At 42.4% G+C, this 13661-nt stretch overlaps 1 protein-coding gene and 1 non-coding gene across 3 annotated transcripts in view; both read left to right on the forward strand.

Annotated features, from left to right (window-relative positions):
- The first annotated feature begins 376 nt into the window (after positions 1 to 376).
- Positions 377 to 13661, forward strand: part of RTF2 (replication termination factor 2) — a 64335-nt gene continuing 51050 nt past the window's right edge. The window contains exons 1-4 of one of the 2 annotated variants that reach the window (XM_008950650.4): positions 377 to 3214; positions 7764 to 7858; positions 9135 to 9228; positions 11435 to 11574. In XM_008950650.4, coding sequence (XP_008948898.1) covers positions 3146 to 3214; positions 7764 to 7858; positions 9135 to 9228; positions 11435 to 11574 — 398 coding nt within the window. In that variant the 5' untranslated portion in view covers positions 377 to 3145. The remainder of the gene's footprint in view (positions 3215 to 7763; positions 7859 to 9134; positions 9229 to 11434; positions 11575 to 13661) is intronic. The other variant, XM_034947810.3, reaches the window with a different exon arrangement.
- LOC112438037 (small nucleolar RNA U13) lies at positions 10097 to 10197 on the forward strand. The gene has a single exon (XR_003026540.1). It is a non-coding gene; the product is annotated as a small nucleolar RNA U13 (small nucleolar RNA).

Consider the following 13661-nt stretch of genomic DNA (forward strand, 5'->3'; position numbering starts at 1 on the left):
AGGGCGAGGCTCCATCTCAAAAATAAAAAAATTATATAAAAAAAAAAGAAGTCTGAAATATTTGAGACCTACTGTAAGGACTTACTATAACAGCATTTAAAGTACTGGTTCTTAGCCTGAGGTTCAGAAGGCTGTGAGTAAAATACAAACATGTATACGCTATGTGAAATGTCGTATGTGCTAATCAATACTTTTCTGGAGATTTAGTTCAAAGTTTTCATCCAATTCTCAAACAGGTCCAATGACTCCCAAAAGGTTAAGAAATACTGGTTTTACTAGAGGGTAATGATTTTCCTTTTTATCATTTCATTCCTCTGCTTCCCCGAAAATCCATGGCTTGGCTAGGACAAAGTTGTCTCCAAAGATGCTTGTAAGGGAATAACCTTTATTAGTTCATTCAACAAGGCAGTGGAAGAAGAAGCAGACAATGATGACATCTGCTTCCCAGTAGAGCCGGGAGAATAAAACGGCTCAAGTCCAATAAAGCGCTGAACACAGCACCTGACATGGCAGCCAGCTCTCAACACATATTTGCTACCCATGATAATAAACCTCACAAAAGTTCTAGCTGTGTATAGTCTGAGGCACAGAGTAGCCTAGAGACCAATATTCTAAAAGAGGAAACCAATGAGGAAGAGAAAAAAGTCCAGCTGCCTGAGCTAGAACACCAGCACAGCCAGTACTGCTGGGTTTTATCAGCAGCATTTGGGGAAGCAGTTAAGTCAGACGGGCCTCATCGGAGACAGCCCCTCATCTTCTACTCCTTTTACTCAGCAGCTATGGGACCCTGAACAACGACAACTTGCACATCTGAGTCTTGGGGTTTTCATTTGTAAAACAAGAGGGATTATACCCTCTAACTCTTAAGGTTATTGTGAGCCCAAAGTGAAAAAATGCCTACAAATCTCTCAGTGTACGCATGGTCATGGCTTAATAAAGAGCCGCTATTTTTGTTTTTTCTTCCCCAAATGAGAAAAGAACACTGGTTTGAGTCTTTCTAAAGATGCTGGTGTTTCTGCTCTTCTGTATTTGACCTTCTGTCCTTTGCTGTGAGAAAGAACTAATCCTAGCACTCATTCCCGGGTCTCTCACTACCTATGTGACCTTGAAGGAGTCATTTGATCTTTCCACGCTTCTGTTTCCTCACCAGTAAATGGAATTCTAATAGTACTAACCAGTTTTAGTATCTGCCAAAACTAGGCTTTTCACCCCTTTCTCAATGAATCTGTACTTTCTTCTGGTTTACTGAGGAAATGTACTCATATATTGAGTGTGCCAAAGACTCTTCTAGGCACTGATGATACAATGTGGAATAAAAGTCCTGGCCGGGCTTGGTGGCTCACGGCTGTAATCCCAGCACTTTGGGAGGCCGAGGCAGGTGGATCACCTGAGATCAGGAGTTTGAGACCAGCCTGGCCATCATGGTGAAGCCCCGTCTCTACTAAAAATACAAAAATTAGCCCGGCATGGTGGCGGGCGCCTGTAATCTCAGCGACTGGGGAGGCTGAAGCAGGAGAATCGCTTTGATCCTGGGAGGTTGAGGTTGCAGTGAGCCAAGATCACATCACTGCACTCCAGTCTGGGCAACAGATCGAGACTCTGTCTAAAACAAAACAAAACAAAACAAAATGAAGTCCCTACCCTCATAGAGCTTACAGTTATTGTGGTTAGCATAGAAATAAATCATAAATCAATCAGAGACCAACTAATTAAAGGGATTTTTAAAAAAATTCTCATTAATCACAGTAACAAGTACCCCAAGCTTACATATAGCCCTTGAAGTTTCCACATCCAGGTATTTTCTGGGCAACTCTTCCCAAGTAAAAAATATTTTCAGCGTTTTTATGTTTCACGTAGGTCAATAGGGTAATATCCAATCATAAAGATCTGCCTTCTTGGCAATGGAGAAATTTTCCTATCATATATATGTACAAATACATACATACATACATATTAATGACAGAGTCTTGCTCTGTTGCCTAGGCTGGAGTGCAGTGGCATTATCATAGCTCACTGCAACCTTGAATTCCTGGGCTCAGGCAATCCTTCCTACCCCCTCAGCCTCCGGAGCCGCTAGGACTACAAAAGCTTACCACAACGCCTGGCTAATTTTTCTTTTTCTTTCAAGATGGTGTCTCACCATGTTGTCCAGGCTGACCTGGAACTCCTGGGCTCAGGTGCTCCTCCCGTCTCGGCGTCCCAAAGTGCTGGGATTATAGGCACTTTCCCATAATATTTATAATAATTAAAGGAACAAACAGAGAGATAGACAATCGCCTAAGAGCAGACAGACAATCATGAATTTTTAGCAAGGGATTTGTGTTCTTATAGATAAAATACAGCCTGTCTCTTGGAACGGGCATGTCAACATCAGTGTATGTTTTATAAGAACTATTATATCGTCTATTAATGATACTTGATTGTTAATAAAAATTTTTTAGCCTGGGCTTCAGGAAACTGTGAATGAAATACACACACGCACAAACCGTATGCAAAATTTCACACACATGCCATCTACAATACGCATGGCAACACCAGAAAGTTCCAGGCCTTAGGGAGGGTCTTACTTCCTAGAATCTGTTGTAACATCACTTCACAAGATTTGTTTTGAGTGCTTGAGTCACAGTTGGCGCTCAAGAAAGATGCGTTCTCTTTTTAAACACAAAAATGTCCATTGATACAGCAGATTCCGTTCATAGGCATCCTTAATCGCAGAAACAGGAGGGCGGCCCTTTTCCTCAAGGCGCTCTCAGTCCAGGGATGTGCCCGCTCCGCAGCCACACAAGCTGGCGTGGGATAGGGTCAAAGAGCGGTGGATGCGCACGGGCCGCCCACGCCCTCGCTGCCCTCCCGGAGCGTGGGCGAGTGATTCCGATTGTGCAGCAGAAACCCAGGGTCTCACGGGAAAGAGGAAACCCGCCCACGCCCAGCCTCCAAGCGACGCTCTCCATGACAACCGGCACTTGGTAACGGCCTCGCCCTGCCCCGCTACGCCGCGCCTAGCGTGCCGCCCCGCCCCGCCCCGCTGCGTCACGACCAGCGTGCTGCGTCACGGCGGTGCGCCGGAAGTGGCTGGGGATTTCGCCGGAAATCCCGGAAGTGACAGCTTTGGGGTTTTGCTGCTGGCTCTGACTCCCGTCCTGCGATGGGTTGCGACGGGGGAACAATCCCCAAGAGGCATGAACTGGTGAAGGGGCCGAAGAAGGTTGAGAAGGTCAGTGATGTGGGCCGGCTCTTGGGGACCGGGGGTGGTGGGAATTTGACGACCCCAGAAAACGAGAGGAAGTAAGAAGGGGGAGCCAGCGGAGTTCCAGACCTGGCTGCGGTCTTTTATTCCATTCAGAGGACTCAAAATTAACAACAGTATTAAGAGTGGACATTCAATGGGTGCTGACTATTGCCATTCACTGGACAGTAATCTTAACAGGGGGTATCTCATGTAATTATTACAATAGCCCTATAGCTACATACTGTTGTCCTCATTTTCAGACATGGAAGTTGAGGCTCAAAAGGAGAAATTTGCAAAGCTAGTAAATGGCAGAGCCAGGATTTGAACCCTACCTGCGACTAGTAGCAATAATACAAATACTTAGTGTATACTGAGTTTTGTATACACTAACTTCATTTGCTCAGAGAAGCCTTCCCAAACTGTTCCCTTATCACATCCTTTTATAAACTGTCTTAGCCTGCACACGGCTGTACGTGGTTGATATGTATCAGTCTTCCCCGCTAGACGGTAAGTTCCTGATAGCAGAGGCTGTACCCTTTTTTTCCTGCAACTAGCATAGTTCCTGGCACACTAAATATTTCGAATAAACAAATGAGTGAATAATCCCTGATCTCACAAGTAATCGAGGAAATTATAATAATTTCTTTGCTACTGACAGGGACACTGAGTCCAGGGATATTAAGGTGACTAAGATCACACAGCTGGTAGGTAGTGAAGCCAGGATTCCCATCCACTTATTTGGGATTTCAAAGTTAGCACAAGTAATTACTTTTTAATGATAAAATATTTGTAAAGCACCTAGTAGAGACTTCTTTACAAAAATATTTGTAAAGCACACGTGGAGACTTCATGTATTCTGATTCAGGAGCTGGAGAGCTTGTTTAAAAGGTAAACCCCGTATGTCACTATTGTATTTGAAGCATTCCAGTGGCTTCCCATCACATTAAGAATAAAATCTCGTCAGACCCTTGAGCAGACCCTGCCTATGTTTCTGACCTCATCTTCTGCCCCTCTCCACCTCTTTCATACTGTTCTAGCTAAACAGGCCTCTTGTTCTTCAACCTGGAGTGTGAGTTCATCAATCTGAAATACTCTTCACTGAGATTGTCACATGATGAGTTTCTTTACTTCATTCAATTTTTTACTCAAATGTCATCTGTCCACTGTAACTGAAATGTGCCTCACTTCCAATATTCTCTCTTCTCTTCTTAACAGTGCCTACCACTGTGTTATTTGTTTATTGTCTCTTTCCCACGTAGACAGGAACCTTGTGTGTCTTACCTCTGTAACCCCTACCATGTGTCAGCCACATAATAGACACCTAATAAATATGTGTGAATATGAGAATGAATGAATACCCAAGAGGATGAAGTGTACCCTCTGATCATACGTACATGTAAACAGGCGAATGCTGGATAATTAGCATTCATGAGTGGTTTTTTGGCTTTCACCAAAAAAGTGTTTAGCTCAGTTTTGTTTTCTTGTGCCCAGGGCTGAAAAGGAGTAGCTTAATGAAAGGCTTGACAAGAAACAGGTGTCGGAAGAGGGTAGAAAAGAAGGAAGAGCGATTCAAAAAAGCCAGAATGCCTAGGCAGGATGGATTTTTATTATAACTATTCACACAACAAATGCTTAATAAGTGGTTACCATATATACATTGTTGTAGGCCCCAGGGATATAGCAGTGAACAAGGCAGAGTCTAGCCCTGGTGGAGCTTACATTTTGGATCAATATTGTGAAATCTGCCCTGGTTCCTAACGCAGAGCACCTAAATTCCTTGTAATTTCCTGGGTAACAGGATCATCTTTTGTTCTAATAAGGCAATTATTGGTGGGTTCCTGGATGGGGCCTGGTCACCAGAAACACCAAGCCAAGATTAGAAGCCTGGAACTTTCAGCCCCACCTCACCCCCATCCTTCAGGGAGGAGAAGAGGAATTGGACATGGAGTTAATAATCCATCATGCCTACGTGGTGGGGTCTCCATAAAGATGCCTGAAGTTGAGGGTTTGGAGATTTTCTGGGTTGCCGACAACATCCACATGCCAGGAGAGTTACCCCAACTCCATGAGGACAGCCCTGCACTTGGGACCCTTCCAGACTATACCCTATGTACTTCTTTATCTGGCTATTTGTGTCCTTTACAATGTATTTGTAATAAATCAGCAATGGTAACTAAACTGTTTCCCCACATCTGTGAGACACTAGCAAATTATCAAACTGGGGGTGGGGGAGCGGATCGTGGTAGCCTTTGATTTATAGACAGTCAGAAGTGCAGGTGACAACTTGAACTTGTGATTGGCATCTAAAGTCGGGGTAGGGACAGTATTATGGGACTGAGCCCTTAACCTTTGGGATCTGAGGCCATATCCAAATAGGTGGTATCAGAATTGAGTTTAATTGTAAGACACCTGGCTGCTATCAGAGAATTGGTTGGTGTGGGGAAAATCCCATACATTTTGTCCGAAGTGTTCTGGAAGTATTGAGTGTTGTGAGTGAAAGTATAGAAAAAACACTTGTCTGGCCAGGCGCGGTGGCTCACGCCTGTAATCCCAGCACTTTGGGAGGCCGAGGCAGGCGGATCACGAGGTCAGGAGATCGAGACCATCCTGGCTAACACAGTGAAACTCTGTCTCCACTAAAAATACAAAAAAGTTGCCGGGCATGGTGGCAGGTGCCTGTAGTCCCAGCTACTCGGGAGGCTGAGGCAGGAGAATGGCGTGAACCCAGGAGGCAGAGCTTGCAGTGAGCCAAGATAGCGCCACTGCACTCCAGCCTGGGCGACAGAGCAAGACTCCGTCTCAAAAAAAAACAAAACAAAACACAAAACCGCTTGTACTTGTCTTTCCAGTACAGATATGTAAAAACTTAAAAGAAGAAAGACCCTAGAAAAGAAGAGAGACCCTGGTAAACACATTTTTTACTGCTTTTTCGGGGGAAACAATTTTCAAAGCCCTGGATAAGGAGTGATTTGTCACTTTTCTCCCTGTCCCCAGCTCTCTGAGGTGCTTTTTGAATATAACCTAATCTCTTGGTGCCTCACTTTCCTCATCTACAAAAGTAAAAATACTAACTCATAGAGTTTTTCTGAGGATTAAAAAGTTATGGAAACTGCTTAGCACAGTGCCTGGCACACAGTAAGCACTTAAGCAGTTTTTACTTTAAAAATTAAATTCAGAGGGCCAGGTGTGTTGGCTTACGCCTGTAAACTCAGCACTTTGGGAGATTGAGGCAGGAGAATCACTTGAGCTCAGCAGTTGGAGAACAGCCTGGGCAACACAGGGAGACCTCTTAACAAAAATAAAATAAAATTAGCTGGGAATTGGCGCTTGCTTGTAGTCCTAGCTACTTGGGAGGCTAAGGGAGAGGATTGCTTGAGCCCAGGAGAATTGAGGCTGCAGTGAGCTGTGATTGTGCCACTGCAGCCCAGTCTGGGCAACAGAGCAAGACCCTGTCTCAAAAAATAAATTAATAAAATAAATTCAGCAGGATTGTTTTTGTTTTCTTTTTTTCTTTTCTCTTCCTATTTTCTTCCAAATGTGCTGTCCTGTTAAATTATTCAGATTTGGCATTTGAAGAATGGGAAAGAGTGGTGCAGTCTACACAGTGAAGGAAAAAACAAGAATGGGAAGGAGTGGGACATGGAATATGATGTATGTGAAAATGTCATTCGAGGGCCAGGGTGGGTCTTATGTCTGGATTTTCATACTGTGGATAAAGTTTGATGTATCCCTTAGTGAATAAGCCCCAAAACACTTATTTCTGTTAAATTGAACATTTTATAAAGAATTATGTAGTCTTTGTTCTGAACTTTAAAAAAAAAAATGCTTGTCTTCTCAGTTCTTAAGTCTTTAAATTCTGCCGCAACTTAGCAGGCTTTCCCATTGTTAGAAATTAATCTAACACACTTTTTTTTTTCTCTTTTGTATGGCCTCCCTAAGTTATTATTAAGATTCAAATGTTAATATTTGTATGTGGCTTGCATAAACAGTTTAATAATTTTATATAATCTTTTTCTTTGTACATGTCATATTTAGATGGGCCTTTATTTGATGTAGTATTAATTACTTGTGACTTTTAAAATCCTGACTTCAGCCAGGCACAGTTGCTCATGCTTTCAATACCAGCAGTTTGGGTGGCTGAGATGGGCGGATCATTTGAGTCCAGGAGTTTGGGGGCAGCATGGCAAAACCACGTCTCTACAAAAAATACAAAAATTAGCCAGCCCTGGTGGTGTGCACCCATAGTCCCAGCTACTCCAGAGGCTGAGGTGGAAGGTTTGCTTGACTCCAGGAGGTGGAGGTTGCAGTGAGTGAAGATTGCACCACTACACTCCAGCCTGGGCAACAGAGTGAGACCCCGTCTCAAAAACAAACAAACAACAAACCAAAAACCCAACTTCCTATGTCATTATCTTTGATTTAAAAAACAAAAATCATTACTGTGCGGTATTACTGAATATACTTTTATATGTAGAATTGTGAACCACGTGTCTTTCAGAGTTGAAAATTAATTGAATTTTTTGTTTTTTATTAGGTCGACAGAGATGCTGAATTAGTGGCCCAATGGAACTATTGTACTCTAAGTCAGGAAATATTAAGACGACCAATAGTTGCCTGTGAACTTGGCAGGTATGGTTTTTACACTTAATCAAGATGAGTTTGTTAAGTGATTTTGAGGAGAATTTTGATGTGTAAATGCAGTTTTCCATTCATCAAGCGTGGATTATCCCAAGCAAATTTGCAAGGCATAGGCTGTCGTTCCCTGTCTCTGAACATAGTTCTGTACTATTCTAGTCAGTTTGGTTTGTTTAATCCATGTTTTGAAAACTGAGGGGCTGGGCTGAGCGCAGTGGCTCACACCTGTAATCCCACCACTTTGGGAGTCTGAGGAGGAAGGGTCACTTAAGTCTAGGAGTTCAAGACCAGTCTGGGCAATATGGTGAAACCCCACCTCTACAAAAAAGTAAAATTAGCCAGGCATGGTGGCTGGCATGATCCTGTAGTCCCAGCTGTTCAGGAGTCTGAGGCAGGAGGATCCTTTGAGTCTGGGAGGTTGAAGCTGTAGTAAGCTATAATTCCACCACTGCACCCCAGCCTGTGCAAAAAAAAATAGCAAACTCAGGGGCCAATAGAAGCTAAGTTATAAGCATAAACACATGAAGGAGCCATGTGAGGAACAGGAGAGAATGGCAGGGAGTGGAGAATACTGGAGAGTCCATGTCCTGTCCAAAGCGGGAGCTGCCACTCAGTTCCAGCCAGTTTTTACAGCTCAATGGTGTTGGCCTAGTGATTCCACACCTTCTGGTTTTAATTTTTAAAGAAAAAGAGGAAATATACGTTAAATTTCCCAATTAAAAAAAGCCTTGTTCAGGTTACATTCAGCCTTCTGACTGCCAGTTTGCCACCTTTGATTTAAACTAATTTCTGGCTGGATGCATTGGCTCATGCCTGTGATCCCAGCACTTTGGGAGGCTGAGGTGGGTGGATCACCTGAGGTCAGGAGTTTGAGACCAGCCTGGCCAATATGGTGAAACCCCGTCTCTACTAAAAATATGAAAATTAGCCAGGCATGGTGGCAGGCGCCTGTAATCCCAGCTACTCGGGAGGCTGAGGCAGGAGAATTGCTTGAATCCGGGAGGCGGAGGTTGCAGTGAGCTGAGATTGCACCATTGCACTCCAGCCGGGGTGACAAGAGTGAAACTCTGTCTCAAATAAATAAATAAATAATTTCCTTCTTTGTATGCTCTGGAAATAGTTGAAACAGGGTTAAATTTACTTTTTAATAATTCAGGGTATTTCTCTTATCAAATGTAAACAACTTTTGGATTGTGTTCAGTTTATTCTTCCTTCTTTGGTTATTTGAAAGTTGCTTGTTGACATAATATTCTAATACTTACTATTGCAGACTTTATAACAAAGATGCCGTCATTGAATTTCTCTTGGACAAATCTGCAGAAAAGGCTCTTGGGAAGGCAGCATCTCACATTAAAAGCATTAAGGTAACACGAGTGATTCTGAAGTGCTGTGAGGGTCTGAACAGTGGCTGAGGTTTATTTTATAGAATTTATACGCCTTAAAGACTGAACTCAGAAATTTGGGATTCCATTCCCACATGGCCATCTAATACAGGTATGATCTTGAGAGGTCACTTAAATCTCAAGCCACGAGTTCCACCATGCATACTTCCTACATTATAAATCTGTTGTAATTTCACCTGTGTGTTGTGCTTTGAAAATTTTGATGTTCTCTATTAATGTTAGGAGGCATTATTTTTGTAATTAAGATTCACCTACTTGGATTTTGGATTTGGAAGATACTTTTGTGAATTAGATAATTTTATGGATCACTGTTAAATCACGTGGCTACCATCTGGTGATTAGAGGTTCTGATTGGCAGTTAAAGTTCTTTCATAAAAGTTGAAAAAACAAGTTTTTTTAATAAAGGAAATTTCTTGAGAGGACACAACTTTTTAAATATGGTCAGTGGGGAAAAAGTTCGGAAAGGTAGTGAAGAATTTGAGAACCATCAGGCTATAAACCCTTCATCTCACTGTAAATGACTCACTTGAGGCCACATGGCTGGCGAAGTACTTAAACCAGAACCAGATCCCCTAACTCCCAGTCTAAGGCTCTAGGTTTTGCCTTCTTTTTCTTTCTTTCGTTCGTATTATTAGGCTTTTTGTTCAAATGCTTGGGGTTGATTATAGGATATGTTCATTTCAGGCAAATTCATAATTCTGAAATGTAGCTAATGATAGTGCTCTAGAAATTATTCTGATTTTAGTGGTCTTTTACCTTGTGGAAGAGAATTTATTCCTGAAAAACCTGTGGTAGTATGAATCATCTTACATCAAAAATGTGATCAACGATTCTTTAGCAGTTCATAATGCTATGATTGGGTTTCCGTGTGCACATGTAAGATGTGCCTCTCAAGCCTTGTTGTGACATCAGCACATTACCCATCTGATGAGAAAAAAAAACAGTAATTGAAATTAATTCATACAGTTCTATACTTAAAATACTTGTAATATTCAGTTTTATGTGGTTGAATATTTAATGGAAAAAACTCCAAGAAATTAGAACAGTAAAGAAAAAAAAGGATACAAATAAAACAATGCTAACACATAAGATTGTCATTACCGTCAATTGATAGTCCACAAATACTCGGAGCAGAGAACTCAGTGAGACATGTGCTCATTCTCGACCAGGAAGCTGATCGTATGGATGGTGATTTGCCTTTCAAGACACTCACCTGCTCTCTAGAGTATTGAAGTCAAAATGGTCTCATTAAATATGAAGAAATGCCTCGAATGCAAAAGTAGAGTTACTGTATCAAATTCCTTATAAAGTTGGGAATTCTTGAAAACCTGAATAGCTGTGTCTTGGAGTGTGACAGTATTTTCTGGCTAATATTCTGCCTTAGCTCGTTAGACCATGGTCTCAGATTTTACTGTCTATTCAATGATTTTATATATATATTTTTCTGTTTTTGCTTTTTTCAACGATTAAATAAATGTAGATAGTCGGTAACATGAAGCAGCCTCAGAGAGGATTCATCACAGGGAGAAAGCATTCCCTTCTGGGTGGAACTCATGCAGAGCTTTCTGTTAGTGGAGTAATTTTTTATGTAAGAAGATACTTTTCCTTAAGTTAAAAAGATGTGTATAGTAGAAATAACTGATTTACTTGCTAGTCAGTGAATTGAAAAAATCTTGTTTTCTGTTTTCTTTTTTTTTTTGAGACGGAGTTTTGCTGTTGTTGTCCAGACTGGAGTGCAATGGCACAATCTCGGCTCACTGCAACCTCCTCCTCCCGGGTTCAAGCGATTCTCCTGCCTCAGCCTCCCGAGTAGCTGGGATTACAGGCATGTTCCACCACACCCAGCTAATTTTGTATTTTTAGTAGAGACGGGGTTTCTCCATGTTGGTCAGGCTGGTCTTGAACTCCTGACCTCAGGTGATCCGCCTGCCTTGGCCTCCCAAAGTGCTGGGATTACAGGCGTGAGCCACCACACCCGGCCTTGTTTTCTGTTTTCTATATATGGTTTAATATTATATCCATGTTTCTTATGGACCAGAGGAAAGTAACTATGAGGAAGAGGTTTTGATGGGAAGGGCTGGAATAACAATTTGTTGACTTACGTGGTTAAGGCAAAGGATGATCTATTTATCAAATGAATTGTTAAAATATTAATGGTTTTTCCCAGAATGTGACAGAGCTGAAGCTTTCTGATAATCCTGCCTGGGAAGGGGATAAAGGAAACACTAAAGGTGACAAGCACGATGACCTCCAGCGGGCACGTTTCATCTGCCCCGTTGTGGGCCTGGAGATGAATGGCCGACACAGGTTAGTGACGGACCTGGGACAGATGATGTGGGAGGCTGGTGGAATACTGCCGGTTTTGGTGGCAGTGATGCCGGAGTTTAGCAGTCATGTGGCTTGCTTTCTGGTGTCCTTGGGTTTGGTGGCGCCTTGGAGGAAATGGTGCTTGGTTGGTGGCAGTGGTGCCGGAGCTTAGCAGTCATGTGGCTTGCTTTCTGGTGTCCTTGGGTTTGGTGGCGCCTTGGAGGAAATGGTGCTTGGTCATGAGCACGTTCATTTCCGTCAGCCATTGCTACGGGACTTCCAGCGAGACCCAGCCTGGTCTGCGGCCTTCCGTTCTTGAGGTGGTGAAACAAAACCTGAAGTGAAGTGGGATTCTGAAAAGTTCTCATGTGACGCTTTTGAAACCTGAGTTTAGTTCTTAGATCATCTTTTCCTGTGGGACAGAAAGCAAAGAGCAAATGTTTCCCATCAAGCAAATCCCATTTCCTTCCAGTTACTAATTTTTAATTTTTATTATGTTTTATAGTTTTATTTTTATCCTTTTTTTTAAGTAGAAATAAGGTCTCACTTTGTTGCCCAGGCTGGTCTTGAATTCCTGGCCTCAAGCGATCCTCCTGCCTCAGCATCCCAAAGTGCTGGGATTGTAGGCGTAAGCCACCACGCCCGGCCACTAATTTTTATTTTTGTAGAGATAGGGTCTCCCTGTGTTGCCCAGGCTGGATTCAAATTCCTGGCCTTTAACGATCCTCCCAAAGCGCTGGGATAACATGTGGGAGCCACTGCACCTGATTACAAATGCCAAAAGTTATGCAGTAACAGGCAGAGTTATAGAACCTGTGGTTAATCAGTCAACCAAAGGCTCAAAAACATGGTAATTTGCCTTGAATTTGTAGCTAACAGATTCTCTGGCTGTAGCACTGGGAATCTTATGGTTGAGATGTGTGTAGCAAATGTAAACAACCTGTATATTTTCCTCTTTAAAAAATACGGACGGTTGAATGGGTTAGTACACGCTTTTTCATAGGATGTCTCACTAAGCAAAAGCGTTAAGCCCTTTCCCCCACTTTTGAGAAGTACAGTCATACCTCGGAGATATTGTGGGTTCTATTCCAGACTACCACAATAAAACAAATATTACTGGAAAGCAAGTCACACAAAATTTTGGTTTCTTAGTACATATAAAAGTTGCCTTTAGCAGCTCACAGTGGCTCCCACCTATAATCCTGGCACTTTGGAAGTCCGAGACAGGAGGATTGCTTGAGGCTAGGAGTTAGAGACCAGCCTGGGTAACATAGTGAGACCCTGTCTTTACAAAACAAAATTTTTTTTTAATTAGCCAGCCATGGTGGCATGTACCTATAGACCTCGCTACTTGGGAGGCTGAGGCAGGAGGATTGCTGGAGCCCAGGAATTCAAGGCTGCAGTGAGGTATGATCATGCCACCGCAGAGCCTGGGTGACAGAGTGAGACCCTGTCTCAAAAAAGAAAGTTATGTTTATACTATAGTCTTTTAAGTGTGCAATAGCATTATGTCTAAAAACAAAGTACCTATCTTAATTAAAAATTATTGCTAAAGAATGCTAGCAATCACCTGAACCTTCAGCGAGTCATCATCTTTTTGCTGGTGGAGCCTCGATGTTGCCTTGATGTCGATGGCTGCTAACTGATCAGGATGGTGGTTGCTGAAGGTTCGGGTGGCTGTAGCAGTGTATTACAGTAAGACAGCAATAGAATTTGCTGCATCGATTGACTCTTTCATGAAAGATTTCTCTGTATGTAGCATGTGATGCTGTTTAATAGCATTTTACCCACAGTAGACCTTCTTTCAAAATTGGAATCAATTGTCTTAAACCCTGCAACTGCTTTATCAATTAAGCTTATGTAATATTTCAAATCTATCATATCAACAATATTCACAGCATCTTCACCATGGGCAGATTCCGTCTCAAGAAACCACTTTCTTTGCTCATCCATAAGAAGCAACTCTTCATCCATTTGGGTTTTATCGTGAGATTGCAGTAATTCAGTCATCTTCAGGCTCCACTTTTCTCATTCTCTTGCCATTCTACCACATTTGCGTTACTTCCTCCACTAAAGCCTTGAACCCC

Source organism: Pan paniscus, chromosome 21 (genome assembly GCF_029289425.2).
Source record: "Pan paniscus chromosome 21, NHGRI_mPanPan1-v2.0_pri, whole genome shotgun sequence".
Taxonomy (NCBI): Eukaryota; Metazoa; Chordata; class Mammalia; order Primates; family Hominidae; genus Pan; species Pan paniscus.